General features: G+C 36.9%; 3 protein-coding genes across 4 annotated transcripts; 1 reads left to right on the forward strand and 2 right to left on the reverse strand.

Annotated features, from left to right (window-relative positions):
- The first annotated feature begins 2254 nt into the window (after positions 1 to 2254).
- LOC103451903 (protein COFACTOR ASSEMBLY OF COMPLEX C SUBUNIT B CCB4, chloroplastic) lies at positions 2255 to 4600 on the forward strand. 2 transcript variants are annotated; one of them, XR_011575127.1, is made up of 8 exons: positions 2255 to 2626; positions 2750 to 2849; positions 2922 to 2995; positions 3226 to 3410; positions 3514 to 3584; positions 3705 to 3788; positions 4056 to 4210; positions 4415 to 4600. XR_011575127.1 is itself a non-coding variant. In XM_070811226.1 (7 exons), the coding sequence occupies exons 1-7, from the start codon at positions 2259 to 2261 to the stop codon at positions 4149 to 4151; spliced, it is 978 nt and encodes a 325-aa protein (XP_070667327.1). In that variant the 5' UTR covers positions 2255 to 2258; the 3' UTR covers positions 4152 to 4214. The 2 variants fall into 2 exon arrangements, 1 of the variants encoding a protein (XP_070667327.1); XM_070811226.1 differs by lacking the exon at positions 4415 to 4600 and having other exon boundaries at positions 4056 to 4214.
- A 373-nt stretch (positions 4601 to 4973) lies between these two features.
- LOC103451902 (glycosyltransferase family 92 protein RCOM_0530710-like) lies at positions 4974 to 7494 on the reverse strand. Its single transcript, XM_008391342.4, has one exon. The coding sequence runs from the start codon at positions 6992 to 6994 to the stop codon at positions 5150 to 5152; it is 1845 nt and encodes a 614-aa protein (XP_008389564.1). The 5' UTR covers positions 6995 to 7494; the 3' UTR covers positions 4974 to 5149.
- A 7153-nt stretch (positions 7495 to 14647) lies between these two features.
- On the reverse strand, positions 14648 to 19011 carry LOC103451904 (TORTIFOLIA1-like protein 4). The gene is made up of 5 exons (XM_029091432.2): positions 17836 to 19011; positions 17558 to 17666; positions 16634 to 17220; positions 15828 to 16282; positions 14648 to 15053 (listed from the first exon to the last, which is right to left on the reverse strand). Exons 1-5 carry the CDS (start codon positions 18670 to 18672, stop codon positions 15041 to 15043), a joined length of 2001 nt encoding a protein of 666 aa, XP_028947265.1. The 5' UTR covers positions 18673 to 19011; the 3' UTR covers positions 14648 to 15040.
- Between the last annotated feature and the right edge of the window lie 8018 nt (positions 19012 to 27029).

Genomic DNA, 27029 nt, shown 5'->3' on the forward strand with positions numbered 1-27029 from the left:
TAAAAAAAAATCATTAAATTTAGTACTATGTGCAAATAAATAAACAGGCAATAAGGCACAGAATTGTACTGGTGTAGCTTGTAGGGTGAGCAATGGTCCTAATCAAACGAAGACAAGGAGCATCTGATATTACATATCCTAGGAGAGATTTTTCAGTGTTATTGATACACGGGGTAGTACATGTCATTAAACAAATAGGGTGTGATATATGTGCTAAAAAATTAATAACTTAAAAAATAAAATTTCTCACCATTCTTATTAAAACACGTAGTGCACTATTTGTATTCCTATCATAATTAAAATTTTCTCTACGTTTGGATAAGTTTTTCTGACTTTGATTGGCCATTCAATCCACTGATTGGTGTTTGGTATCATATTTGATGGGACAACATGTCTTGAGATTGGCTAACAACAGCATCGGATAAAATGTTTTTCTAAAGCCACCATAGATCAACCGCAGCGATCGATGCCTTCAACCTAACAAATTAGATTGGATTATTGGTCAAAACATCTTTTTTATTTCTTTGTAACTTGTTTTTCCATGTAATTTGCAATTGAAAGTGAAGGTTAAACTAAACCATATTCTCTTGTTGATCGCTTATGTCCGTGTGAAAAATTTTGGCAAATGAAAGCTAAATTCGAGCAACTATTTTGGTGAATTGCTTATGTGCGTGTGAAAATTTATTATTGCTTAGCTTTACACGTGCGAGAATTTCTTACCACCTCGTCAAAATTAAAAATCTCATGAGCAACTAACCTAAACAAAATCTTTGTACAACATGAACATGATTACAAAAAATTAATATGATCAATATCCATCACAAATTACAGAAAGCTCTATAAAATTAATTGGCAATGACGCATGTGTTGTCTAAACTAGTTTAATTTCTTAACAATAAGGAAACCCTAACCATACAAACTAATACTGTCAAGCTAATTTAGAGTTAAACTTCCTTAATCAACTGCTAATTAACTACATGCATTACCATTGGATTCGTTGCCGTTCATTTCAAGAAATAGTTGTGCAGTTCAGATAGCTTAATTAGCAGAAAAACAAGAGGAATACCAGTGTACGGATGGCCATGGTTTGATACTTGGTGCCGAGCAAGTCTGCAACATCATGCCGGACGTAGGCCCTACAAAGTATGAAAATAACGTAACGTAGAAAAGGAGTTATAAGACCAAAACTCTTTTCAAGTCTTCTGTCCAGTTATGTCCCCAGATTTCAAGAGGGCCGACCTTTTAGATATTGAAGTTTGACCATAAACGTGTTGATCCACTCCGAGGGGGAGTCTACGGCTCTCATAGTTTTGCATGTGCATGAGGATATATTAATATGACGATGTACGCCCATCAATATATATACACCCAAAGCTGCAAGATAACAACTAGGGAATCGTGCATTGATTCGAAGAGCGATGATATTTTGGACGGTTTGATAACTATTTCAATTTTTAATATTTTAATATTTAGTTTTTGTGTTTAAAATAGGAAAAAATATATGAGGAAAACGTGGTTGGAGAAGGGTGAAGCGGAATGTGATAGAGAGATGTAGAAGAAATATATACAAAATGAAAACCACAAACAAAAAACAGAAAACTATTTTATATTAGTTTTATTTTTAACGTTCTGTAATCATTCATTATTCGTTTCTTCATCTCCCTCCCTCCCACTACCTTCTTCATTTGTTATTCTCCCAACTTTCCCTTTATCTCAAAATTAAAAACAAAAAACAAAATAATTAAGAAATATATTTGTAACTATGTTCCAAGACATCTTCTATCGCCTGGTATGGTAAAAATAGCAACAACTAATGGCATCTTTGGTGGAGTAGAATGAACAAAACACTATTTTCAAGGTACGGAGAAAGAAGAAATTAACATTTGTGACCAAATTAGAGGTAGAAGAAGAATTACTCAAGAAGAAAATCAGTTCATTTCAATTCTCCTCAAAATAATAGGACTAGAAAGGAGAAATTCTTTAATGTCTAACCCTCTATTAATCTCCTCAAAATGAAAAATCATTATTTTCTATCGTTGATGCGCCTTAAATTTTGAGATATATTATTCTAATCCAGTCCTTTATACCAAACGGGGAGAATGTTTCCAAGTTGGAATTATGGGCTAGTGACGAAAAAATGGGTTCAATTATGGGCCTAGTTAAAACCCAAAGTTATAGTCAAAGTCCACAAAGATTGTCCTAAAGCCAACAAAAGTCACATATCTATAATCTATGTCCTTCATGCCTAAAAAGGTACAATGCAACGAATTCAACTAAACGACAGGCCGTTTCCAATCCAAAGCAAAATATCAAATATCATCGCCACGTCACCTATTCCACAGATTTCGATGGAAGCGGGAAGCCTTCTCCGCAGTCCAATTCCATGGACTCCAAAACGCCCTTTCCGACGTCGTCTCGTCCCCGCTTTCCCGCGCAGCATCAGGGCTTCGAATTCAGACACTCGCTACAGAGGCCCAAAGCCCAAGAGAAATTGGGTCGCCGATTGGGTGTCCAACAACGACGACGCCGCTCGGAGCTTGCCGATATACGCGGGCGGCGCCTCCCTCCTGGCCGTCCTCTTCAACCGCACCGTTTCGGACATCGCTCTCGTCGCTGACGCCAGCAGGTAAGCAACGCAAACACATTTCTATCTGCTTAATTACAACCACTGCTACTTCAATGCAATTTTCAGAATTTTGAAGCTTCATTAGTGGTTAATTAATCATGTGAAATTATGTTTAATTTGTAGTTCACAGTCCAGAGCTGATTTATTGACGTTGGGATTGGCCGTGACCAACATACTAGCAGGTTTGGTGTGGCTGTCGATCAGGCCAAAATCTATATCTAAGGTCAGAAAATTAGCTGATTGATCCCATTTTTTCAAATGAATTAGTGCTAATATGTTTAGGGTTTAATTTCAGGTGAGTCCGGAAGGGGTCGAATGCGAGCAGATGCATCCGAATCTTCCCAAGACTCTACTTTCTGAGTTGTTGTGGTAATGCATTGGCATAGCAATGTTGATACCCTTTTCGTCATCGTCCGCAGTTTCATGTGTTTTCAATTCGTAGCGCGAAATTCTGTTTTATAAAGCTGAAACCAAAACCTTGATGTTAAGTAAGAGAGGGGGAATGTAGGTTATATGTTGCGATTGGCGGATTAAGAACTAAGCACTTTGCTAATCTGAGTATGGCTGGTTAATTGTTGTTTTTCGTTACTTATTTTCAGGGCATGGGAGTCTCTCTCAAGCGTGACATGCTGCCGGTCTCTAGTTATAGTTTATGATGGCAGATGTATCCTTCAGATTGGTTTTGCAGCTGAATCTTCCAATGGTGATGGAAAGGCTGTGGATGTGGATGCTGATAAACTGATGCAAGGATCACTCTATCGAGGGGTTATGAAATCAGGAGTTCGTAAGTACCTGCCAACGACTGCATGTTATCTGTCTAAGTTCTTCGACTTTTTTCCATGTCACAACTCACAATCTAAACAAGACTGCCATTCTGTTTTCTTCAGAGAGCTATTTGGCCAACCTATATCTTTACCCTGGGAAATCCGAGCTACCATTTCTGCCTTCAAATACGCAGGTTTAGTTCCGTCTGTTGTTTTATATACATTATTCTTAGATTCTACTATTCTGTGCGTTTAGAATCACCGCGTATATCTGCATTTTAAGGATTGCGAAACACGATTTCCAACTTTTTCAGGCAGTAATATTGCAGCCACTTGGAGACAAGGGGATTGCAGTAATTGGTGGCGACACAGTTCGAGGATTCACATCGTCTGATCAGGTGTGTGCCCATTTTTACTTTGAAAATTTTGAATTTGTCGATTGGTGGTAACACTGTTTGACAAAGGGCCTATTGCATAAAAGATAATGTTCCTGAAGTTTTCCTCTTTTATCTATATCATAGTGTATAACAGCAAACATGCATTCTGCAGAAAGAAAAATATATAACGTGTGACCGGTTGATCAAACTCGTTGGCATAATCAATCAATTAGGCTCCGTTTGTTTATATTTATCAAGTTATTGCAATAACAGTTGAAATGGTAACAGGCTTGGATTTCATTAATTGGAGAGAAGCTCGATTCCACGCTATCAAAATACGTGGATAACCTCCCGTTGGCTGTACAAGATCCAGTTTTGAAGTAATTAAACTGTGAGGCTTAATGATCGTATCGCCTTATGCAACGGCTGTAGCCTTTAGCCAGGTAATTTCTCATTTTTATTTTAACAGCATCGCATAGCTTATAATAATTTTTGAAATTATTACCCAATATATGGCCACAAAGTTTGTCAGAGGCTTTCTCAAAGAGAAGCAAGCAAGACTCCATAATTTCAGCACAAACTGCTCATGCCCAACCGCGCGACGTCTCTCTCTCTCTGAATTACAAGATGTTTATTTTCATGTTTAGGTTCCTCAAGCAACAGCTTATCGTACAGAGGTTATCGTACAGATGATTCTTCAGAGCTGCTTGCTGGGAATTTGTACAAAGCGGACTCTTCAGAGCTGTATCTAATTCTAAACTCAAAACCGCACTTTTATGACTAATGCACGTAATTTTGCTCGATTTATATGGTAAGAATGTTCAGTTAGCTGAGTTGTACTTGCGTTGTGGTTTTGCCTCCAATTTGCCTGCTAAAACATTTCCAAATTCATTTGGATAACTCTAATTCAAATCCCCGTCTGTCTCTCTTGAGGATTGATGCGGAGCTATAGTTGTTGCAGCTGTTGAATTCAATTAGTGGTTTAAATTAAATTTTGAAACGCACCCCTTTATTTGCTTTTGAAACATAAACCATTATTTGCTTTTGTCAACTGCTGCATCTACAACTCCACACCAATCCGTAAGAGAGACAGACGGGGTTTTTTCTCACCTTTTCCATTTGATTTACACTTGGAATTTAATGTTCCCTGCGATTACTTTTCCTTTAAATGACATGAAAACAAACAATAAAAGGACACACAGGAGAGGAAAAAATCCGTAGTCCATTTTATTTGATTGGGAAAAATGAATTTGTATACAAGCAAAGGAAAAATTCATTTGATATTGTCACAAAATTTACACTCTGAGAATCCTGTAATTAATTCGATTCGTGTGTAAAACGTGTAAAAAAAAGAATGGAAACAAATGGCAGCTCTGTGTGATTTACTCTGCAGAAGTAAGAGACTTCTTCTCCCATGGCAGCAACCTAGTTACAGGATCAGCAAAGTACCCCAAAACAAAGTCCTTCAACCCGGTGTCCCACACCTCACAGAACCTCAGCCGCCAATTGGGCGGCTCAACCGCCTCCGTCCCCAGCCCCGGGGCCCTATCTTTCGACCCCTGATTCTGATCCTCCTGCCAATCCACCACGTACGTCGCCACCCGCCTGAAAAACTTTGCCCTGAAAGTCTCCCACACCTGGTACTTGTAGTGGTTGATCACCGCGATTCCCTCTGGAACACTGAGGTACCTGTACCCCTCTCTCAGCCGGAAATGGTGCACCACATTGAGCAGAGTCACGTCGAGCAGCTCCGTCCGCACGATCGACTTGTGCCGCTCCGGGCTCTGCAGCCGGCATGTGTACCCGATAGTGACTCCCTGCGGGGGTTGAGAGCTCAGCCCGGACGGGCCGAAGCTGTGGCAATCAGTTCTGATCTCCGCAATGGTGGCTGAATTTGAAAAATTTGAAACTAGTTTTCGCAGCGAATTCTCCCCCGGAACACCGTAATCTCCTCCGCCACGGTGGAAAGCGAGCGGGAAGTAAAAGAACTCATCCACGTCAAAGAATCCGACCCAATTGCATTCGTCTTTTGCTCTCAAAGCGCAGTGGGAAAAGCCTGCTTCTTGGGTTTTGATCCACGGCCAGCTCTGCCTGCTGACATTGTAGTCCTGTGAATCGAGCTCTCGAACGACGTCGTCGATCCCGTCGTCGCTGTTGTTGTCGTAGATGAACCACCGCTCGACGCCGAGCCACGAGTGGTACATAATCCACTCTTTGATCGCCGGTGCTTGGTTCCACAGCATTGTGCACACACAAAGCTCATGCTTCTTCGGATTGGATTGGACTGGATGGGATTTGGAATTGTGAATTGTGGCCACAGAAGGCAGAGTGACGTGGACTGGAGCTCTGGGGTGGCCGGTGTTGTATCCGATAGTGACCCGGATTCCGTGGGCCTTATCCGGATGGTTACGGATAGTGCGGGGGAGGAGGCACCGGACGACTTCCTGAGCGGCGGTGACGGCTTCGGTGGTGAGCACAAAGCCGCTTTGTTCTTTGTCTTTGTCCCAATTCCCCAATCCGAAGTGGCAACTGAGCCGGGTTGGATCCGAATTCTTGTGCGGTCGGAGGTTCAGCCCCTTAACGAACACAACCGCCGTGTCTCCGTCAATAACCGCCTCATAAACCACCTTGTTCCATGGAGAAGCCGTGCCGTTTGTCGCAGCAGTCGTATCATAACTGCCGCGTCGTCGCAAATCAACGGCTGTGGAGAAATTGAGCGGCGGCAGCGGACACCGGACGATGGACCGGAAGTCATCGTAGCTGTCGGTGGATAAAACCGGTCGAACCGCAAAATCCAGGTGCTGATTCTTTTCTTTATCTTCAAGAATGTCGTCATACGAACCGTTGAAACGCTTGTGGTAAACGCACTCCAACTCGTCGTTTTGGCGGAACCGATTGGGCACAATGAGAAGCACGTGATCGGGAAACAAGATTCGATCTTGGACTCGAAACGACGGCGGCGACTCTTTGCTGTGCTTACTGTGGGCAGCGAAGGACTCGAGTATCGAGTTGCTGGCGGTAGAGGAGAGGAGGGAGAGGGTGGTGGAGGAGGCGGTTAGGACTGGCCGAAACGACGCCGGGCGGAAGCGGCCGGAGGATACGAACAGAAGGAAGATAAAGAACGAGAAGCAGAGCACCAAGGGTCGTCTCAGTGACAAGTACTGCTTCGCCTGTAAGTAGGACCGCCCCATGCGCTTCCGCTTGCGGCGCTGCTCTGACGAGTCCATGATTGCTAAAAACGGACAGTGTGAAAAAAGTCCAAAAAAGCGGGGGGAGGGGGTGGAGAATAATTAGTGGGTTTTGTAGATCTGCTACCGCCGACAAGTGGGTATTATGGAATTTGGGAACTTTCGGGGGAGGTTTTAGAGAGAGAGAGAGAGAGAGAGAGTCTATAAGGGCGGCTGGTGGTGGTGGATGAGGTGTCAAATGGGTAAGGCTGCTGGTGGAGGAGATGGTGGAGGATTATGCGATTAGTCTGTCGACGTTGATTAGTTAAAGGGATTTTTTTGGCAGGAAGAAGACTTGGGGCGACCGAAATTATTGGGATTTGAGGTGGACCCTTTTCGGGGGATTGATTTGATTTTCTGAGGGGAATATGAATATTGTAATGTATTTTGTAATAACATATGGCGTGAGGTAGAAGACAGGCGTCCATGGAGGTTGCTCAGAAACTACACATTTTATTTATCTTCTTGGATAAAAAATTAGGAATTTTAACGAAAATATTTCGGTATTGTTTACTTTTAACGAAAAATCACATTTTTACACTAAAAAATCAATCATAGTACTATTCACTTCAACATTTATTTCGTCTTTATCGTTAAAAGTCAAAATTTTCAAGCCATTTCATTAGTTTTCCTTAAAAAATTAAGTTGATGATTGACTATGAAGGACATACATATAAGTATAGTTAGGCGACTTGGCACTCCGTTTCGATTTTGTTAGAGAAGATTCTGATTTTAAAATTTTGTGAATGAGAATTGTTGGTCGAAAGAAGAAAATATTGATGTTCTATTGACCAAAAACCGAAATATTAACAATGTTTTACCGTCTGTTCATTCATTTGCATATCTTCTATTTAATTGGGTTACGTACAAATGAAAGTTATTACCCAATAAAACAGTATTGACTTAAGATACTCATAATCCATAAGATTATGTTTATATAAGTGGAATACCTTATTTGACACTAACCGAATATGTATTCCATTTGGATTGAGGAACTATAAAAGCAAGATTTGGATTCCACAAGACTAAATGTATTTTAAATTTTCTTAAGAAAACTAACTAGTACTAGATTTAATGTATTTTAAAAAACTGTCTGCGTTGTAAAATATGAGAGATTTTTCAGAGTACTTAGAATACAGGGCGAAATGCAACATATCGTTAAACAATTGGATGGTTACTTGAAAAACAAATTTTTCTCCAATTATGTTATGACATGTGATGATCCGTCCCGTATTCCGGATACATTGAAAAATCTCTCGTCAAATAGATTTGAAATGACTATATGCATTAATTATTTAAAATCCCGTCAAGGAGGATTTTATCTCCATTGTAATTGAGAATGACATGATGAACAAACCCGACACCAAATATAGGTACATTCTTTTTCGTCGACCAATTTCAACATCATATTCGTAACCAATTAAATGCAAAATTGAAATAATATAGAGAGAATTATACGCAAACTAACTCAATAAATTTCAATCATGTACTAGTTTTCCGCGCTCTTTTTGGTTCTGCCTCTGTGGGACATCCATACGAGTGTGTGACTAGTTTTTCCCTTCTCACCCGCCCTATCTATGATTCTATATATAGGACATACGTGTATAAGTGTACGACAGTTCTCTAACTCTGTCCAATTATTCTAATGAACTTTAACGAAAAGTTTTCGGTATTATTCATTTTAACGAAAAATCACATTTTTATATTAAAAAGTCAATCCTGATACTATTTACTTTACCATTTATTTTGTTCTTATCGTTAAAACTCAAAACTTTTAAACTTTTTTTTATCAGTTTTCCTATTATTTTAACACTTAGGTATGTGCATGTTAAGAGGCTAATATGGTATTTACCGGATTTGGATCCTCTCCTAAGCCCAAGGAGATGATCCTCCGATCAAAGAGTGTGGACTGTTGGATGAAAATCCAACGGCTATAAACATGATGATTTTTTTAAAGTTATAATAATTATAACCGTTGGATGAAAATCTAACAACCCACACTTCTTGATCATGAGGATCTTCTCCTTGGGCTCAGGAGAGGATTCAAATCCGTATTTACCAACAATTGTAGCAGTTGATAACATTGACTTTAGAGGTGGTCCATGTGTTGTCTAATGAGCTGGTCGACATTCATTCAAAAAGAGCACGTATCCTTTTTCTTTTTCTTTTTTCTCTTTTTTTTTTTTTTTTTTTTTTTTTTTTTTTTTTTTTTTTTTTTTTTTTTTTGGGTTTGGTCAAGACTCAATAGGCAGGGAGGATTAGCTGGCAAAAGGTTAGGTCTTGGGTTTCATAAAACCGTGTGAACCACGAATTAAGCAGCTGCATGCATAATTTCATGTGCTTCACACGATAATTCGAACGACCCTTCTCTCTACCATTTGATTCATTTCTTGCAGCCTTAGGAACACATATATTCTCTCTTCAAAGTAAAAGTTCGTTTATAAGTGTTTTTAAAATGATTGGAAACGTTTTTTGTGAAAGTACTTTTTAAAGCAATTCTTAGCAAAAATATAAATGAATCCTAAAAAAACATGCACTAGTTATTTGTTTCGTGTTTTTAGTACTCAAAAATATTTCTCTAAAAGAATTTTCAATCACTTTAAAAGTAATTTTAAACGACTTTGATACTTAAAAAGAACTTGGTCTTGCGTTGTAGTTTGATTAATTCTTCTACATTGTGGTTAATTGCATGTTTAAAGTCAAATTTTTCTACGCACCTTTGTTCATTTATTTATTTTTTTAAAGAAAAAAAAGATCAGCTAGTGTTTTCGACACAACAACGTACTCTTCTGGAGAACAGAAAGACTTGCATAGTCATTTCAAATCTCAAAACAATTATAATTAATTGTGTGAAGCACTCACTTTCACATTAGTTATCAACGCACCATAGAAGATTCGAATACAATGACTTTCATGCAACCAAACCCTAAAATCATCGAGTTAAAGTGTTGATTCTGATGGGTTTTGTGGTCTAATTCAACATAAGAATTACATAACCCAACGAATAAAACCATTTGTAAAAAGGACGGCTGAAAGAAACTAATGATAATTGAAGGGAAATTAATCCATGACGCAACTCCATTAGCAAACTTTTCCTAACAAATTATGAGCAGTGTTTAAAATATCCACAAAATGCAAACTTCACCCTATATCGGTGAGATATAGAAAAATTAATGAATATTAATGATATTTACCGATTCATTACAAAAAATTTGCTGGAATCCATTACAGATTTTGCACTTTTGATTTTTTTTATTTTTATTTTTTTGAGAAATTTTTCTTTAATTTCAACTAAATCTGATTAAGTTAATATACACATTCCATTGCAAATTTTCATAATTTCCGTCGAAGAAAACTCGTATATCGATATATCCACTCTATGTTCCCATCAATTTACATATCGACATTTCTACTTATATCAATATTTTAAACACTCATTATGAGTAGCATTTAGGTACACTAAAAAAAAAAGGTCGTACCCAGTGCACAAGGCTCCCGCTTTACGCAGGGTCTGAGAGAGGTGAATGTCGGCTAGCCTTACCCCCATTTATGGAGAGGCTGTTCCCAAGTCTCAAACCCGAGACCTACCGCTCATGGGCGAAGGCACTTGCCATCGCACCAAGTGCGACCTCTTAGGTACACTGAATACTGAATATAATTGCAAGAAATAATAATAATAATGCTTGAATATAATTGGGTCAAAAACACTTATTTTACTTCTTAACTTTTAAAAATTAAGAAAATAATTTTGGGTGCTTGACATGACACACCTCGACCGAGATCGAGGCATGCTGGCTGTCACGTGAGGGTGACGTAGCCATGTGCACAATGCAGAAGCAATAATGATAATAGAGAATACGAATAAATGAAAACCAACTCATAAGATTACTAGTTAAGACAAGTGCTAGAGTATGTGTGAATACACAATCAGAGCGTAAGTAGCCTAAGTTCAGTCCAGAAAACAAGTATTAGATAAACGACACCCGGAGATGTCCTGCATTTGTGATAGTCTGTCAGAACCTCCAATCGATCCTCATGAGCCACCAACGAACAAACTTATCTAAAACCTGGAGGGGCGCAAAACAGAAAGTGTGAGTGGGCAAAAACAAAGTTTTTCAAGACCATTTCATTTTATCAAAAGCTCTAACTCCTCGCCGTAAAACATGTATAACCTTCCCAGAAATGGAATATAAATAAATAAATATATTCAAATCATGCTTCACATATCCATATTCATAAGTATGTCATGCCAAAATATAAAACAGAATAAGTAACTCAGATGAAAATAAATTCATGGAAAAAGAACATATTAGTCGAAACCCCTGCAGAAGTCTGTACGGCTGAATTCATAGCTCATTAGTCAATCTAGACGGAGTCACTGCAAGTGATCTATACGGTACTACACTGCACACGAGTCAGAACCACTGTAAAGGTTTGTACGACAAGACTGGGTATAATATAGTTATGTTCAATGCTATGCTCTCATGATAGTTGTGCGATAAATCACTAGTCACCTACGAGTCGAAACCACCTATGATGGTATGTACGACAAGACTGGGTGTAATATAGTTATGCTCAATACTACGCTCTCATGATAACTGTGCGAAAAATCACTGGTCACCTACGAGTCGGAACCATCTATGATGGTCTGTACGACAAGACTGTGCACCTAAATTGGATCCAATGTGAACATATGGTGCGGGAGGTGACATTATATACAGGCATGTGCCATATCTCTGGCTAAATCACTAACATCGGGGTGCAGGTTTATGAGCTCAATGTTTCTTAATTAATCACAACCGTTATTCACATTCACAATCATAAACTCACCTGAGGCTTACCTGAGCGTCCACAACACCACAATTATATATATATATATATATATGCAAACATCATATGCATATTCTAAATGTAAAACATTTGGCATGTCAATTTAAATCATAACTCATTTAAATGCATTTTTTGGGAAAGATACCAAACATATACATATATACTTAAAACCAAAAGTCCAATCACTGGTATGTCGAAGGGTCGTAGCCCCCGAGCCGCCCTTGATTGCGCTTGTCCTCAGGATAGGTCTCACATATATGCGAAATAACTGAATAAATGTTATTTAAAGCACATAGAAAAAACTAGTTAATAACTTCTCATATATTGCTCAAATGAGATGTTTGAATATACCAACATGATCTACACAACCTCACGAACATCCCCATATTTTTAGAAAAATTTTCCAACCACCCACGCGTCGGCCAAGGCATGGCCAGACGCGCAGCCCACGGGCGGTCACCTGCCAGGCACACTGACGGTAACCCTAATGGTGTTAGGGAATATTCCGTTAAATAATAGCATATACCGTTAAAACTAACATGACGCCATTAGAATATTCCATCAAACTTGATGGTATATTCTCTGTCTTCTTCCTTTGAACTCCGATGACCGTCGCCGTCGCCACAAAACTGGGAAATTTTCAAACCTTAATATCTCAGTCCATACACAACCAAAATCTATGAAATTTGTACCAAAATGAAGCTTAGGACTAGAAGAACACGATCTTACCAATTTCAAGCTCCAAAAATCACGGGATCTCGCCGGATAAAGCACAATAATTCCGGTCAAATTTCAAACTCGACTTCCCGACATCCAAAACACCTCGTTTTTCTTCTCCGAGCTTCGTGAAGACGTTCTAAAGCTTCCTAGCAACTTTAAAACTTCTAAAAACCTCACATTCACGAGTGCATGAACAATGCTCAAATCGGAGATTATGGTTTCTCGGGTTTTTTCGAGGTTTCACGTCCAAATAATAGTATCACTGGGTTCCTGGGCTCGCAAGAAACTTGAAAATGGTCTCCATAACCTCGATCCGTGAAGAAATGGTTTGGTTGAGGTTCGTCCATACGTATGATATGAAAATGGAGAGAAACCGATAGGGAAGAGAGAGAAAGAGAGGGTGAACAGGAGAAAGAGAGGTAGAGTGTGTGTGTGTGTGGTCCTAATCCTCTTACAAGCAACCAAAACAATTAGAACCTTTATTTCTAATTGGGTCCAAAAGGTTAGGAAGAAAGTAATTGGTCCACAACACAACTTAAACCACATAACACCACAAATGTCTAAGGATATTTTAGGCAATTCACACCATCGAAAATTATATTTCGGGACGGCCTGTCACATGACAGGTTCGAACAATTTAGATAAGAATAAAATTGGCATTTTGGGGTATATTATTAATTTTCTATTAGTTACACCAAGAACAAATCTTGCTCAATTATTAATTAAAACAGAAGCAAAAGTTTATGAAATTAGGTATTGGTCCTCTAACAAAGATAAAAAATTCAGTTGAAGTGGAAATATATATATTTTTTAATCAGTGGAAGTATATATATATATTGAAAATTGGTCCTTTACTGTGAGCATGTTATGAAAATACTATAATATTTGCAAATTTTTTTTATAAGTCGGACAAGTGAATGGTTTGTGAGTATGTGATAAGCCTGTCTGGCGTGGTCCAGCACCAAAAATGGTCGAAAAGAGCTAATTTGCAGATGATGCTTTATCGTAATGGTATAAAGTAATCATGTTCATGCATTTTGATATGAGTTTGATTTCTACCGATCTCTTTATCTCCTAACAACTAACAATTTAACTCATTAACGCTAGCATTTAAAAAAAATGATTATGTCATTTTCTGACCGACCTAATCTCCAAGAGATAAAAGAGGTTTCTATATGCACTCAAACATTTGGTGACTGCAGCATATAAACAAAACTTCTCAATTTTTCTTCATACCCTTGGCTCAGGGGCAAAATTTTCGATAGGACTGTCTGATTAATGTAGATTTGATTCTAGCCTAGGGCACACTAATGAAAGCATTTAAAAACATGTTTACAACAACAACTCTACCGATCGGTTCGAAACACATAAATGGAGACTATGGAGTCCTAGTGGACATGACAAAAACAATTCGGAGCATCATAGGAATCCATAGATAGAAGTTGCTCTTACAGAGCACAAAAGAACCTTCCATATTATATAAGGAAAATTAATGAAAAGGGTTTGAAAACTTTGAGTTTTTACAATAATGACAAAATAAAAGGTAAGGTGAATAGTACCAGAATTGATTTTTTAGTGTAAAAATATGATTTTTCGTTAAAGTAAATAATACTGAAAATATTTCGTTAAAATTCTCTATTATATAGTGTACCCAAATAATAACCACACATCCATTTTTCTCGTTTGATTTCGTCTGTTGCTTTTATTTGAAAAAAGAAGGTTGTAACCGGAAAATTAAAAGTCCATACAGCCCTACCCGTAGTGCTTGTTTGGGCCATTCCTAAACGCGAGAGGATTGTTTAATCTCTTATGGGCTTTATTTGTTTAAGGGCTTTTTATAAAACAACGACAACAATCAAATCTTATCCTACAAAACGAAGTCAGCCATATGAATCGTAGAATGTCCACTACCTCGGATTGCTTGAATCTAAAACCAGCTGGCCACCTTTTTGTTTTATCTTTTGCTTTTGTGTGAAATGGCATGCTTCAATTTTGCAGCCCACGTTCTTTTGTTCTAAATAGGTTTCTGAACAATCTTTTACCAAGGCATTTGTAGCCGAAAATAATTAAGAGCGTTTATCCTGCATTCAAATTCCGTCGGAATTTCCTTTTCCAATACCACTTGTATATATTTATAGCGATAAAAAAACTTATTGATCATATACAGCAAGTACCAGCAATCCAAGAAAAGATGAGCAAACTTGGATCTGTACAGATTAACTTCCTTCCCTTCACCGGCAATGGTGCAGGTTAGTGATAAATAGAACACATGCTATAAAACACTACTCTGAGTAACATGTAGAAGCAGAGCCCTATGCTCCCGGTGCATCAAATGCTACATTGATTTAGAAATCTCATAAATTATGGGCACCTACATATCGACTTGATCGGCATCCGCGTTCAATTTAATGTGTTCGGGTCCTTCGATGACCCACAGTATGATGCTTGTATCCAGAGCGAAATTGACCCATCAAACAATTTCCACTTTCATTCTCTTTAAGCAGATGATCTGAGAAAGAAGACAGGTGAGTTAGAAATCATTTCTTTGAGGATAAAGTGTACATTACAAACTTTAAGCAATCATAACTTCCGACGTTTTGAAGAAAATTAAATAAAAAAAACTTCCAACGAGTTAAACTACTCAGGTAACGGGTGGGGAGGCACAAGATTGTTTAAGCACTTGTGCTAGACTGATTTCCTTCGATGTGGGAAGCTATGGAATTGAGAACCTATTTTCTTTTACAGATAAGCTGTATATGATGGCAGGACATGGAAAGGGTATAGGCTTTTTATCTGGCTCCCTTGCACTAAACAATGTGTGTGTAACGTAGCAACAGCTTAAAAAAATAGAACTATTGCAGTAAATAGTTGCGGGATTTAAATCCTAATAACTTTAGTAAAGTTTTGCAATGTCTTGGAAGAATTTTGTTCAACTTTCAGAGGTAATCAGTCAAATATTACCAAAGCATTGAAATTGTGAAAGCTAAACAGATACTTAATATGCATCATAGATTGCCAGTGGCCCACTGGAGATGATGATTTTGGAACGCTTTCACGAAATTTGTGGGAAGTTGACATTTTCAGTAGAAAGATATACTCATGAGACATGAAAGTGTTGCAAAAGATCCCCTATGAGTTTCCGCATGGGAATTACTTTGAGCGAAACTCCAGCTAATTATGAATGACGAAAAAGTGAAACTACCAGTCTGTAAGTAGGCAGACAAGAAAATATAATGAAACAACTAGAAGTAAAAGATAAAGTGCTAAAATTAGTTATCCTTACCTTTTGTTGATGTTCCTTGATGGTGTACAAGTAGTTGGCGATACCCCATCATAACGACTAGCATTGGAAACTTGAACCCTCTCAGCATCTTGGATTTCTGCCACCGAGTAACCAGTAAATGCACCCCTACTTTGGTGCTGAAACCTTTCACGGTCAAAAGCACACGATTCAGTACTTGTATTTTTATTAGGTATGTTAGGCACAGCGTTGAGTGAGGGAATGGTTCCAGAAGTGAGCCTTGAAGTAGTACACCGCCCATCTGTTCTACGCCAGAACTTGGAACTCAAGAATTCTGCACCAGGCAGCTTGCAGCATGTATTTTCTGCAGATTCTGTGTTTGGGATCCTTCCACTTGATATTGCCAAATCATATGATATTTCATCAAGAGCCATCTCAAGGCCGTGTACACGTGACTCAAGAGCATTCAACCCACTCTGAGAGCTCCCAATAAATCTCTGTATACAAGTAGAAAAGGGGATTCAGTAGCAGACCTGAAGATTCTTTAACATTGTAGGACTAAACTTTGTCCAAAAAACTTAAGATGATTAGACTAACTAACAATGCCTGCACTATCCCATTCTCCATTATCAAATTTTAAGTTTGCCAAGACCAGGCAGCAATGGGGCGGTTGGAGCCTAATGAGTAATGAGAAGTAAGGCAGAGTAACTTTTGAGTCTTTGAATAACAATAACACCACCCTAAAGATAAAGTAAAAAAAAACGACAACAGGAAAGTAATGCCTCAGGTTGTGGTGCAATTTACATTTTTATTAAGAGAGAAAAGGTGAACAAGTATCAGGAACCTACCTGGAGTAGGTTTAATAAACTGGACTGCTGGTTTTCAATCTGAATAAGTTGTTCGCGGATCAAACTGAGATCCTCAGCATCCTTTTGGTTCTCATAAACTTCTTCTGCAGCATTTCCGACTACAATATCTGAGTCATAGTTCTCCTCATCATTAAATGGAACAACGCGTGACCCAGATTTTAAACCACCAAATCTGTGTACTTTTTCACCATGATTCTTACTAAAGAGCAAGTGCTTAGTTTCTGGCTTGCCATTTCCAAAGTGGTCATTCTTTCCTGAATCCGGATCTCTACAGTCGCTCCTAACAATATCATCCTTATGAGTCACCGTCAAAGAGAGGGAGTTTGGCGTAGCAATTTCAATTTTCCAATCAGAGGGTTTCTTGTGGTCCTGCTTAGCGAACACAGCTGCGTCTGGTTTTCTATCGCTTCCACTTGAAGGACTTCCCTTTTTAGGTGTGGTCACCAAAGAAGTATCCGATGGAGGGGACCTGTTTGTGGGGACTGCTTTCTTTGGTTGAGGAGTCCTAAAACCGGCATCATCGGAACTTTTCAATGAGGGAGGAGAGCATCGATCAATCCCATTATCTGGTCCCATAGGAAAAAAAAATCCATCAGAAAACAGAAGATTACATGAGATTAGACAGGTTCTAAAGTTGTTTAACTTTAAAGATTATACAGCAGGATGAAGACCACAACAGAGCTTACTAAAATTGGACAAACTAACACCATAGTAACAACAATTTCATACTTCAAAAATAGCTTTTGAATTCAGATTCATGGCGAAAAAATTCTGTTTCGCTTTTCGTTTCCTTTCTCATGTCATAAATCTAAAACCGTTTGATCAAATTACTGAACAAGAAAAGAAGTTGCAGGCGTTTATTGCTACATTTTGGTGTTTCTGAAACAAAGAAAAAGCCTTTACCAGTTGACGATCTGGATTGAATTGGAGCAGGAATCTCTTCGGAATCGCCGGCAAGAAGAACCTTCCACAACTCCAATGTCTGGTTCATAGTCTCCCGGACTAGCTTCACCTGTTAAAAGAACGAATTACTAAAATCCCAACAAAAAAATTATTAAGAAAAAGAAAAGTAAATAGCTGATAGGATTGAAATCACAATATTTTTCCTCTTCTCCTACCCTTTCTCAGCAACCAAACAGAGCCTCAAACAACCGATTTGGGAGGTAGGGAAGGCAATATACCTTATCAAATCTCCGACTTTCCAAAGCATTCAAGCACAAAGCTTTATAAAGCGGCGCCAAATCTGTCTCCACGGTAGCCACCTTCCCAAGCGCCTCGGCCGCGGCCTTCCTCACTGTCCAGTCCTCGCTGCTCAAGAACTCAAGCCCGCACGGCACAAGCCAGTCCAACGCGCCTTGGCTCGACGCGCCACCGGCACCAACAATGCTCCCAACAAGCACCAGCAGTGCCGCCTTGGCCTTGAAACTCTCGCTCTTCGCCAGCTTCCCGAGCCGCTGCAAGCTCCGCTTCAGCTGAACTGGGTCCGGGTCAGGCGCGGAATCGATCGCGCCGGCCAGACACAGCGCCGAGCCGATCTGAGAGTTCAAGTCTTGCTCCGTCACCAGAGCGTCCATCAATGGCTTTAAGAACGACGACGAAAACGCCGGCGTCGTGATCTTGGACGACATGGCGGAAACTGCGTCCACGCAAGCGGATCGGACGACGGAGTCGGGGTCGCGGAGACGGCGGACGACGGTGGAGATCATCTTAGACAAAAAGGGAGCAAGGGCGTCGCCGTGGGAGTTCGACAGCAGGGTGAGGAGCGAAACGCATTGCTTGCGGACGGGTGGCTTGGTGGAAGAGTCGGTGTTGTGAATGCAAATGAGGAAGGTAGCGAAGGAGTCGGGGGCGAGGGTTCGGGCAATGGAGTCGAGCTCGGCGGAGGCCATGGCGAGAGTGTCGCGGTCGGCGAGCTTGTTGAGGCAGGTGATGACCCGGTGCTTCAGATCCGGAGTGGAAGATGCGGCGGTTGGCTGGGGCGAGCTGCCGCAGGAGGCTCGCCGGGAGAGAGACGCCATCGAAGATTGCTGGCGAGGTGTTTGATGTAATGCCGCAGTGAATTGGAAAACTGAGGGAGGAGGTTAGATTGTCGGCATTGGGAATGGGGGGAGATGAAGGGGGAGGCGGTTGACGCGGTGGTAGGTGTGGGTGGGAGAGTGATTTGGCGGCAGAGTTATGGGGGATGTGTCAGTTGGAGTGGTCTCTGGGGTTTTTAAATGTTTGAGAGGGAGGAGCGTCGACTGGACTAAGTACAGAGGCCGTGTACAGTTAACATCTCAGTAACTTCTTTCTTTTTGTCGCTTTTTTCGCGGGGAAAAGAAAAACTACCAAGTTTCTCGCACTGAATTTTTTTCCGTACTAGTGTTTAAGCTTTCGATGTTTTAATCGTTAAATTTTTACTTTTATACTTTCTAAATAAAAATTTAACATTTTAAAACATCCCAAATATTTTATAACCGGAGCATGATAAAAAAATACATCTTAGAAAATCTATTGTTTGAATACAATTAATTTTATGATAAATATTTGTTTATTAAATATTCAATTGTTTTAGTGCTTGCTGATTATACTTTCTTAGAAAACGTTTTGATGATTTATGACAATTTGTAAACTTTTATTGTAAAACACTTTCGCAAACATTTTAGGGCTTATTTGGATGTCCTTTTGAAATTACTGAAGGTGTTTGTACAAAAAATGTTTTTGGGTTCCAAAAATACTTGAAGTGTTTTCTACAAGAAGCACCATTTATGTGCTTCTTCTATGAAGCACTTTAAGTGTTTTTTTTCCAGGATTTACTTACATTTTCACTAAAGATAGGTTCTAGAAACATTTTCACCAAAAGCAATTTCAGTAATTTTAAAAGCACATTCAAAAGAGCTCTTAATTGTCATAAAACGTTTTTAATCCTCATAAAAGTAAGTCTCAAACATGCCTAGCGTATTTAACGTTTACAAAAATAAGTCTCAAACATATTTAAATAATAAACGGTCAATACGTCATTGTTAAAATTTGAAATTTTCTTTGAGGGTGCCTTTAGATGCGGTCCCTACTTATCAACGTTTTTTTTACTGAAACCTTGTTGGTTTTCAGTTTTTGAATGAAATCCCTGAAATTAATGCAATAATACATTTCTACGTAGGTTATTATAATTTTAAATAAAAATTTGATATTTGTAGTTACTTATATTAATGAGATTTTGAATAAAAATCAAGATTTGTGGAATTAAAAATACTAAAAAATAAATTATACTTATATAAAAAAGTATAATTTATCTTAATGACATGATTTGTCATTAAGATAAATTGTATTTAAATAAAACTCATGATTTGTCATTACTTATACTAATGACATTTTACATAAAAAATTAGAAATTTTATACGGTACATTTTACATACAAAGAGGTGGTACATTTTTTACAAAAAAGGTGGTAAGTTTTATATTAAAAAAATGGGTACATTTTATATTAAAAAAAAAACAATGGGTACATTTCAGATTAAAAAAATTTAACAGGTCTTACATTAGAAAACAGGTAAATTTTACATAAAAAAAAGGGTACTTACAAAAAAAAAAGGGTATATTTTACATATAACAAAGTGGTACATTTTAAAGACAAATGAGTACATTATTAGTAAACTATTGGTGCAAATAAAAGGTTAAAAAAATTAGTACAAATAAAAGTTTGAAAAATATGGACCCAAAAATAAATTAATATACGGGTACAAACTAAAACAAAAAAGAAAATTGGTACAATTTAAAAAAAGGGTAGCAAATTAAAAATAAAAAAATAAGATGCAAAATTTAGCCATAAATATATATTATATCAAATGTAACTTTTCTAACCCTAAATGAATATATTTAGAAATAAAATTTAATTATCTTGACATGTAAAATATTTTATTATTGAAATAATTAATAACGTTTATTAAAACCGAGGGACCTTGATGAAAAATTGAGGCTTAAATGTTAAAATGGTCTCTGTGGTTTTAGTAATTGGGTCAATTTAGTCCCTGTGTTTTCAATTGGGCCAATCTAGTCCTTGTGTTTATCTTCGTTAGCCAATTAATGACATTTCCATCTAATTTTTGTAAAAAAAATTTAATAATATTATTATTATTATAAACTTATTTATAAAATTATAATTTATTTGATTTAAAATATTTAAAATGAAATAAAATTAAAAATTAAAAGAAAAATTATTCTCCTCCCAACTCTCCGACCTCCTCCCTAACATTATCCCCTATTCTCTATGTCACAACCTTAATCATTTTTCAGATTGGAAGTTTTATTTCTTATATGTGTTATTTCTCATCAATTTGCATTTTTCTGTAAAGAGATAGGGTAATTATTTGTCATATGGTTTTTCTTATGAATTTTTTAAAAGATATTAAATGAAATCTCCTTAATTGGCTAATAGAGATAAACACAATGACTAAATTAGTCAAATCGAAAACACAGAGACTAAATTGGCCATATGGCTATAACACATGGACCATTTTGACATTTAAGACAAAAATTGAAAAGGAATAAAGTTTCAATCAATGGAGTTGAAAAAAGTTCTTTTATAAAGAACTATGTTATCGATTTAGTTTCGAAGTATAAATACAATGTCGATGCATTGTTCACTTAATTGGTTTATGACTTCTGTTATACATTGATAAATCCTCTCCTCATTTGTCACGTACTCTCAGCAATCTCAAAGTGAATGTTATTCTGGATGAAAAGAAAACAAAATTCTAGTAGCACGAATTCGCTTTCTAGCTCGTGCTACAGTTAAATCAAGGCAAAAGTCTTGAGATTTAAGCCCTTTTGAGTGCCGCTGCGATTGCAACACTTCCAAGTTACCAAACCAACTATCCCCTTGGGCTAATTATAAAATATAATCATAATTTTATTGTTAGTGAGAATGAATTAAAGTATTTTTGTAGTTAATTAAAATACAATTTAAACAATATAAAATTCTTCTGTTGTCTGTTGAGGCTTTTCTTGAATAATAATTGAACCCTTGTAAAATTTATATTTCTCAGTTGGGTTATTGTAATTAATTTGTAATTTTGGCCAATGCACATGCATAGAAGCATAGAAATTCAGATGGCACATAAGAAGCCATACACAAAACAAATTAGGTTACTTAATAGCAGGCCACGTTGCCAAGAGCCAATCAGCTCCTAATGATGGAAGGTTTACAACTTAGAGCAGTCCAATTATTGTTTAATATCCAAAACATGTATAATTAATAGGACACTTTGGATGCGATCCCTAGCTATCAATATTCTTTGATTGAAACCTTGTTAGTTTTTAGTTTTTGATTGAGGTCCTTGACATTAATGTAATAATGTAAGTTACTATATTTTTTAAATTAAAAATTAAAAATTGAAATTTGTAATTGTTTATATTAATGAGATTTTAAATAAAACCCATAATTTATGGGATTAAAAATAATAAAATATAAATTATACTCTCTATTATATTGTGTGTGTATATACATATATGTATGGGTACATTAACCAAAATTAACAAAAAAAATTATTGTACCAAAACATGGATACATTCTTAAATCAACGAAAAAGAATGTACCCATATAAGTTTAAACATGGATTAAAAAATTTGAATGGATTTTATATTCAAAAAGGGTACATTTTACATATAATAAAATGATATATTTGAGAATGGGTACATTTAAGATTAAAAAAATTGAAAAATTATATGAATGGGTACATTTAAGATTAAAAAATTGAGAATCTTTTTATATATATAAAAAAAAACTAATAGGTACAAACTTAATTTAATTTAATTTTTTATTATTTTGGAAATGTTTGAATTGAAAATTAATTAGAAGTTTAATAGAGGTGTGAGTATTAAACCCTAAATTAATTACTAATTTTTATATTAAAAATTATATAATAAACATGTAAATTCATTATAACATTAATGCTAGGGACTTGAATCAAAATTTGAAAACTAATAAGGTCTTAGTCAATAAACAATAAAAACTAGGGACCGGATACTAATTTTTCCATAATTAATTAACATGCATGTTAGGCAATGTGCTATGCATGAAGGTTGGGAATATATACACGTACGACCACCACACATATATTCCACAAGTAATTACGTCACCCAAGGAGATCGATCGAGCATCTAACTACAGTGCAGATTCCGCGGGTAAAAGAATGATTCGAAAGGAGAAAGAGAAAACCCTAGTTTCTAAAGGCTACAAGGGCATGTGATCGCAAGAGGAAGAAGATCTATAATCATGGGTACATATCTACTTTCGCGTCTTGCAGTAATAATGTAACAAAATCTATAAAAAAAATTGCTTGTAACGTTGTATAATTGACATGAAACATCACATGCAGTAATATTGTACTTATGCTCCGTAAATTACTTTTTCAAAACAAGGGTAATCGTGCGACACGATGCTTGGAGTATTCGATTAACCAAATCTAGCAAGACTGTCTCTTCTAGCTAAAGCAGAAAAATTAGGTTGGATTCGGGTCGAGATGCGGACGATGCTTTTTTTTTACTTCATATTTACTTGATGTGCTAGTCGAGATTAGAACCCACTACCCCGTTTGATTCAGCTTTTGTCATCGGGGCTGTTCATTTGCTCCCTGTGAAAGAATAAACCCTAAACCTAATGCTAATCAGTGATATGCTAATGGAGTCCATTTAGCTGGGCCAGTAGGGTCGTTGAAAGTCGACCCTTTATCTATCCCTCCCGGACAAGGATCCTCTCTGGATCCTTTTGTGGAGATTCGAAGATTAATTAATTATATTCGTTTATCGTACATCGTATGATCAGTTTTCGTTAAGTACTATTTATATTTAATTTTAAATTAAAATTTTAAAATAATTTCAAACCGCACGATATATAATAAATGGACACGATTGATTGATTATCTAGATCCCCACAAAATAAATCAAGGAGAGGATCCTATGCCATCTCTCCCTACCAACCCTAGTAGCTAGGGTTAATACATGCTATGCCACAATGTTACAGAATCTGAATATACTTTTTTACTGAGAGACAGAAAGGGCTCCAAGTTGGTCTGTTGGTGTAAAAGAAAGAAAGAAAAGGCCCCGTGATTTAAGTTCAAATGAATGAGAATAATAATGAAAAGAATGAAGAGAAAATTTTATGTGTTTACGAAATGCATACATTTTGAAGAAAGTTTAAGATTTTACTATAAATTAATTGGTAATATGTAGCGTAATTTAACTTACTTATAAATTCATGCAAGGTTCATCATCTCATCAATGAAAAATTCATTATCAACACACTCCCTCACGTGTGGCAAATTTACAAATTTAACGCGTGGACAACACAAACGGGATGATGTGAAACAAGTGTGTATGTTAGGCTTCACACATGGGACAAATTGTGACGAAGAAAGTTAAACTTTCACTATAAAACCATTTGGCATTATGAGGAGTAGCCAAACTTACTTGTAAGCCTATGCAAGTTCTATTTCTCATCAATGTGAAATTTTTTCTCAACACATGTCTCGTGGTGTATCATTCTAGTATTGTAATATAAGTGAGCGATATGGTAGATTAATAATTTTATTTTTTAGAATATATTGATAAAAAGCAAATACACATTATCATAATTTGAGTTAAATAGTAACATCACAACAATGTTGAAAAATATATCGTGATAGAAACGGGGAGAAAATTCAAATTATACTGGCATACACCATAAATAGGATATATAGCCCTAATTTGAAGGAAATATATATGTTGGGACACTAAATAAGTTTGGATTCATGTGACATGTTTATTTTTTTTTTCAATCGGTTTGGCACTATCCGGCAGTGTGCTGTTGCTTTCGCACTTGTATAGTTCTGTTGAGATCACACAAGTGAAATTATATATCCTTCTTTCTATTTGAAATTCAGAAAAATGAAGTTCTAGTTGCAAATGTTTAGTTTTAAGGGTCGTAAAAAATGTGGCAGTATATGGATTATATCTTACAAAATAAGATTAATTATTAAATTTAAATGTATAGTATAAAGCCAATAGCTGAGCATGGTGTTTGGAATATTATCAGTTTTAGTTTTTGCTTTTGCATAACATAACAGTCTGCATCTGCAAAAGTAGAGTCAGTACACATTGGCACTAATGTATGGTGCAGCGATGTTAACTTTTTTTTTTTGGGTAATCACGATGTTAACTTTTGGAATGTAATTTGCTTAAATTATTCATGCCCCATTTGATGGCGTAGAAGGTGGGAACAGTAGAGATCGGGCTTAGACAACTAAACACACCCAATTATTATATTGGCTTAAGAAATATGCATGCTTAGACTTGTATTATATTTATATATGGGGAGCGGATATGTCATATTACTTCTTTTTATTCAGATTTTGGCACACGTTATATGGGGTTTATTTCATAATGTATTTCCACGTTACGAATCGTTTTATTTTTTAGAATATCATTTATAGACAATCCTTGTGAAAAATTAGACGAATAAAAAATCATTAAGATATTCATTTATAGTATAAAAATAGACAAATGTGTTTTTACAAAGAAATCCTAAATTATTAATTCAACAGTCATATAATTTCAGATTTTGGTGATTTATGGGAGGCATGATCTTTGAGGGAATACCTAAAAGATAGATGATTCAAACCATTAATATACATTATGAAGTTGGCTCTACAAAACTTGTGAAAAAAATATGGTGCCACGCATTCGTCCCCATATATAATATATGTATATATTTGTGTGTATTTTGTTAAGTCAATAAAAATACTTAAATCAGGTAACACACACATATGTATGCGAGATTTGTTTTAAGTACAAACAATATAAAAACTAGGATGGGGACTCAAACTCAGAACATCGAGTACAAGAATGCCTCTTTACATGAGAGTCGATATTTTATTTGTCAACTAAGTACGTTCACTCTTCAATGTCTTTATATATAGCACGGGAATATTATAATCATAAAGGACATGAAAGTAATACATGAAGGATCTACGTTATATGTTTTGTTTCTAGCTACGATCCAGCGAGAAGGATAAGATTGAGGAGGATGTGCATGCATGTGACATTACCTGTCCTTTCCGAATCGAACCAGAAACTCTCTTTGTAAATTAGTGAAAGTCTGATGATGCGGGCAGGTTTGTGGCAGCGAACAGGTTGAGGGTCACGGCCTCTTCTGTGGCAGTGGCAGAAGCTTTGGCAGTGCTGCATGGGTGCGAGTTTGGAAGAAACATGGGATGGAATTTTGTCATCGTGGAATCTGACTCTCAGGAATCCATATTCTGTATTCGCGACTTGGATACGATGGGCAGTTGGGAAGCTTTCCCAATTTTAGCGCGATGCAAAAGAATGGGGGAGTCTTTTAATGACTGCCGCTGGTCTTGGGTTCCAAGATCGGCCAATATGGCTGCGGATCTTCTGGAGTTGCGGCAAAGTAGGGAGGTATGTGATAATATTTGGGTCAACAGACCCCCATCCTCCCTTGTTCACGTTCTGTGTAATGATAGTCTCCCTTGTCCCCGTTAATTTCTTCCTGGCAGTATGAGGAGTGACATTTTTAGCATTTGGTGCGATGTCGTCTTTACCTCTTTGTACTGCTTTTCCTTAGTTGTTGCTGCTTGCTTTTGCCTCAGGGTAGGCTTCTTTGTATCTTTGGCATCTTTGCCCGGTTGTTAGTTATTCCAGTTCGTCAAAAAAAAAAAGTCTGATGATGCGTACATTTTAATTGAAACTATGTATAATTAGAGGTTACAGAAAATTAGAAGGGATATTTGCTTGGTTTGCTCCAAACCCATGCTTGATTTATTTGCACGAAAGGGTTTGTGACCCTTTTTGTGCTTAAGATTGGATCGAATTGGACAACATAAAATTCAAGTTATGTTTCGGATTTAGTAATTCATAGAGGATTAGAGACTTGTTTCTTGTGATCTTACCTTTTTATATGAAGACTAAAAGCTTAAGCAATTAGCAATCCATTTTTAACATTCAAGTTTCTTTTTACCTTTTTAAACATAACTTAAACATAGTGATTAGGATATACAATTCAATTATGAGCACCAAACAAGTTAAAGAGACGTATACCAGTTTAATGCATCAGATGACATAGTTGACCAAAAAAGGGTAGATCTTGAGACCAATACTAATATAATTGCCTTAACTTTAACAAAATTGGACTAATACTGTCGTTATTTTAGGACATGTGAGCTCCTATTTCATATGAATCCTAAGATATATCTTATGGTAGACTAAGCTATTAACTGAAATAATCCATGTTACACTGAAGCACAATTATTTCGCAAAATCATTAAATTAAAAAAAAAAAAATTCCCACGTGACACTTTCCGTCTTCTTCCCCTACTGTCTTTCTTCTCCATGCATATCCTTG

Source organism: Malus domestica, chromosome 13, assembly GCF_042453785.1.
Source record: "Malus domestica chromosome 13, GDT2T_hap1".
NCBI classification, from domain to species: domain Eukaryota; kingdom Viridiplantae; phylum Streptophyta; class Magnoliopsida; order Rosales; family Rosaceae; genus Malus; species Malus domestica.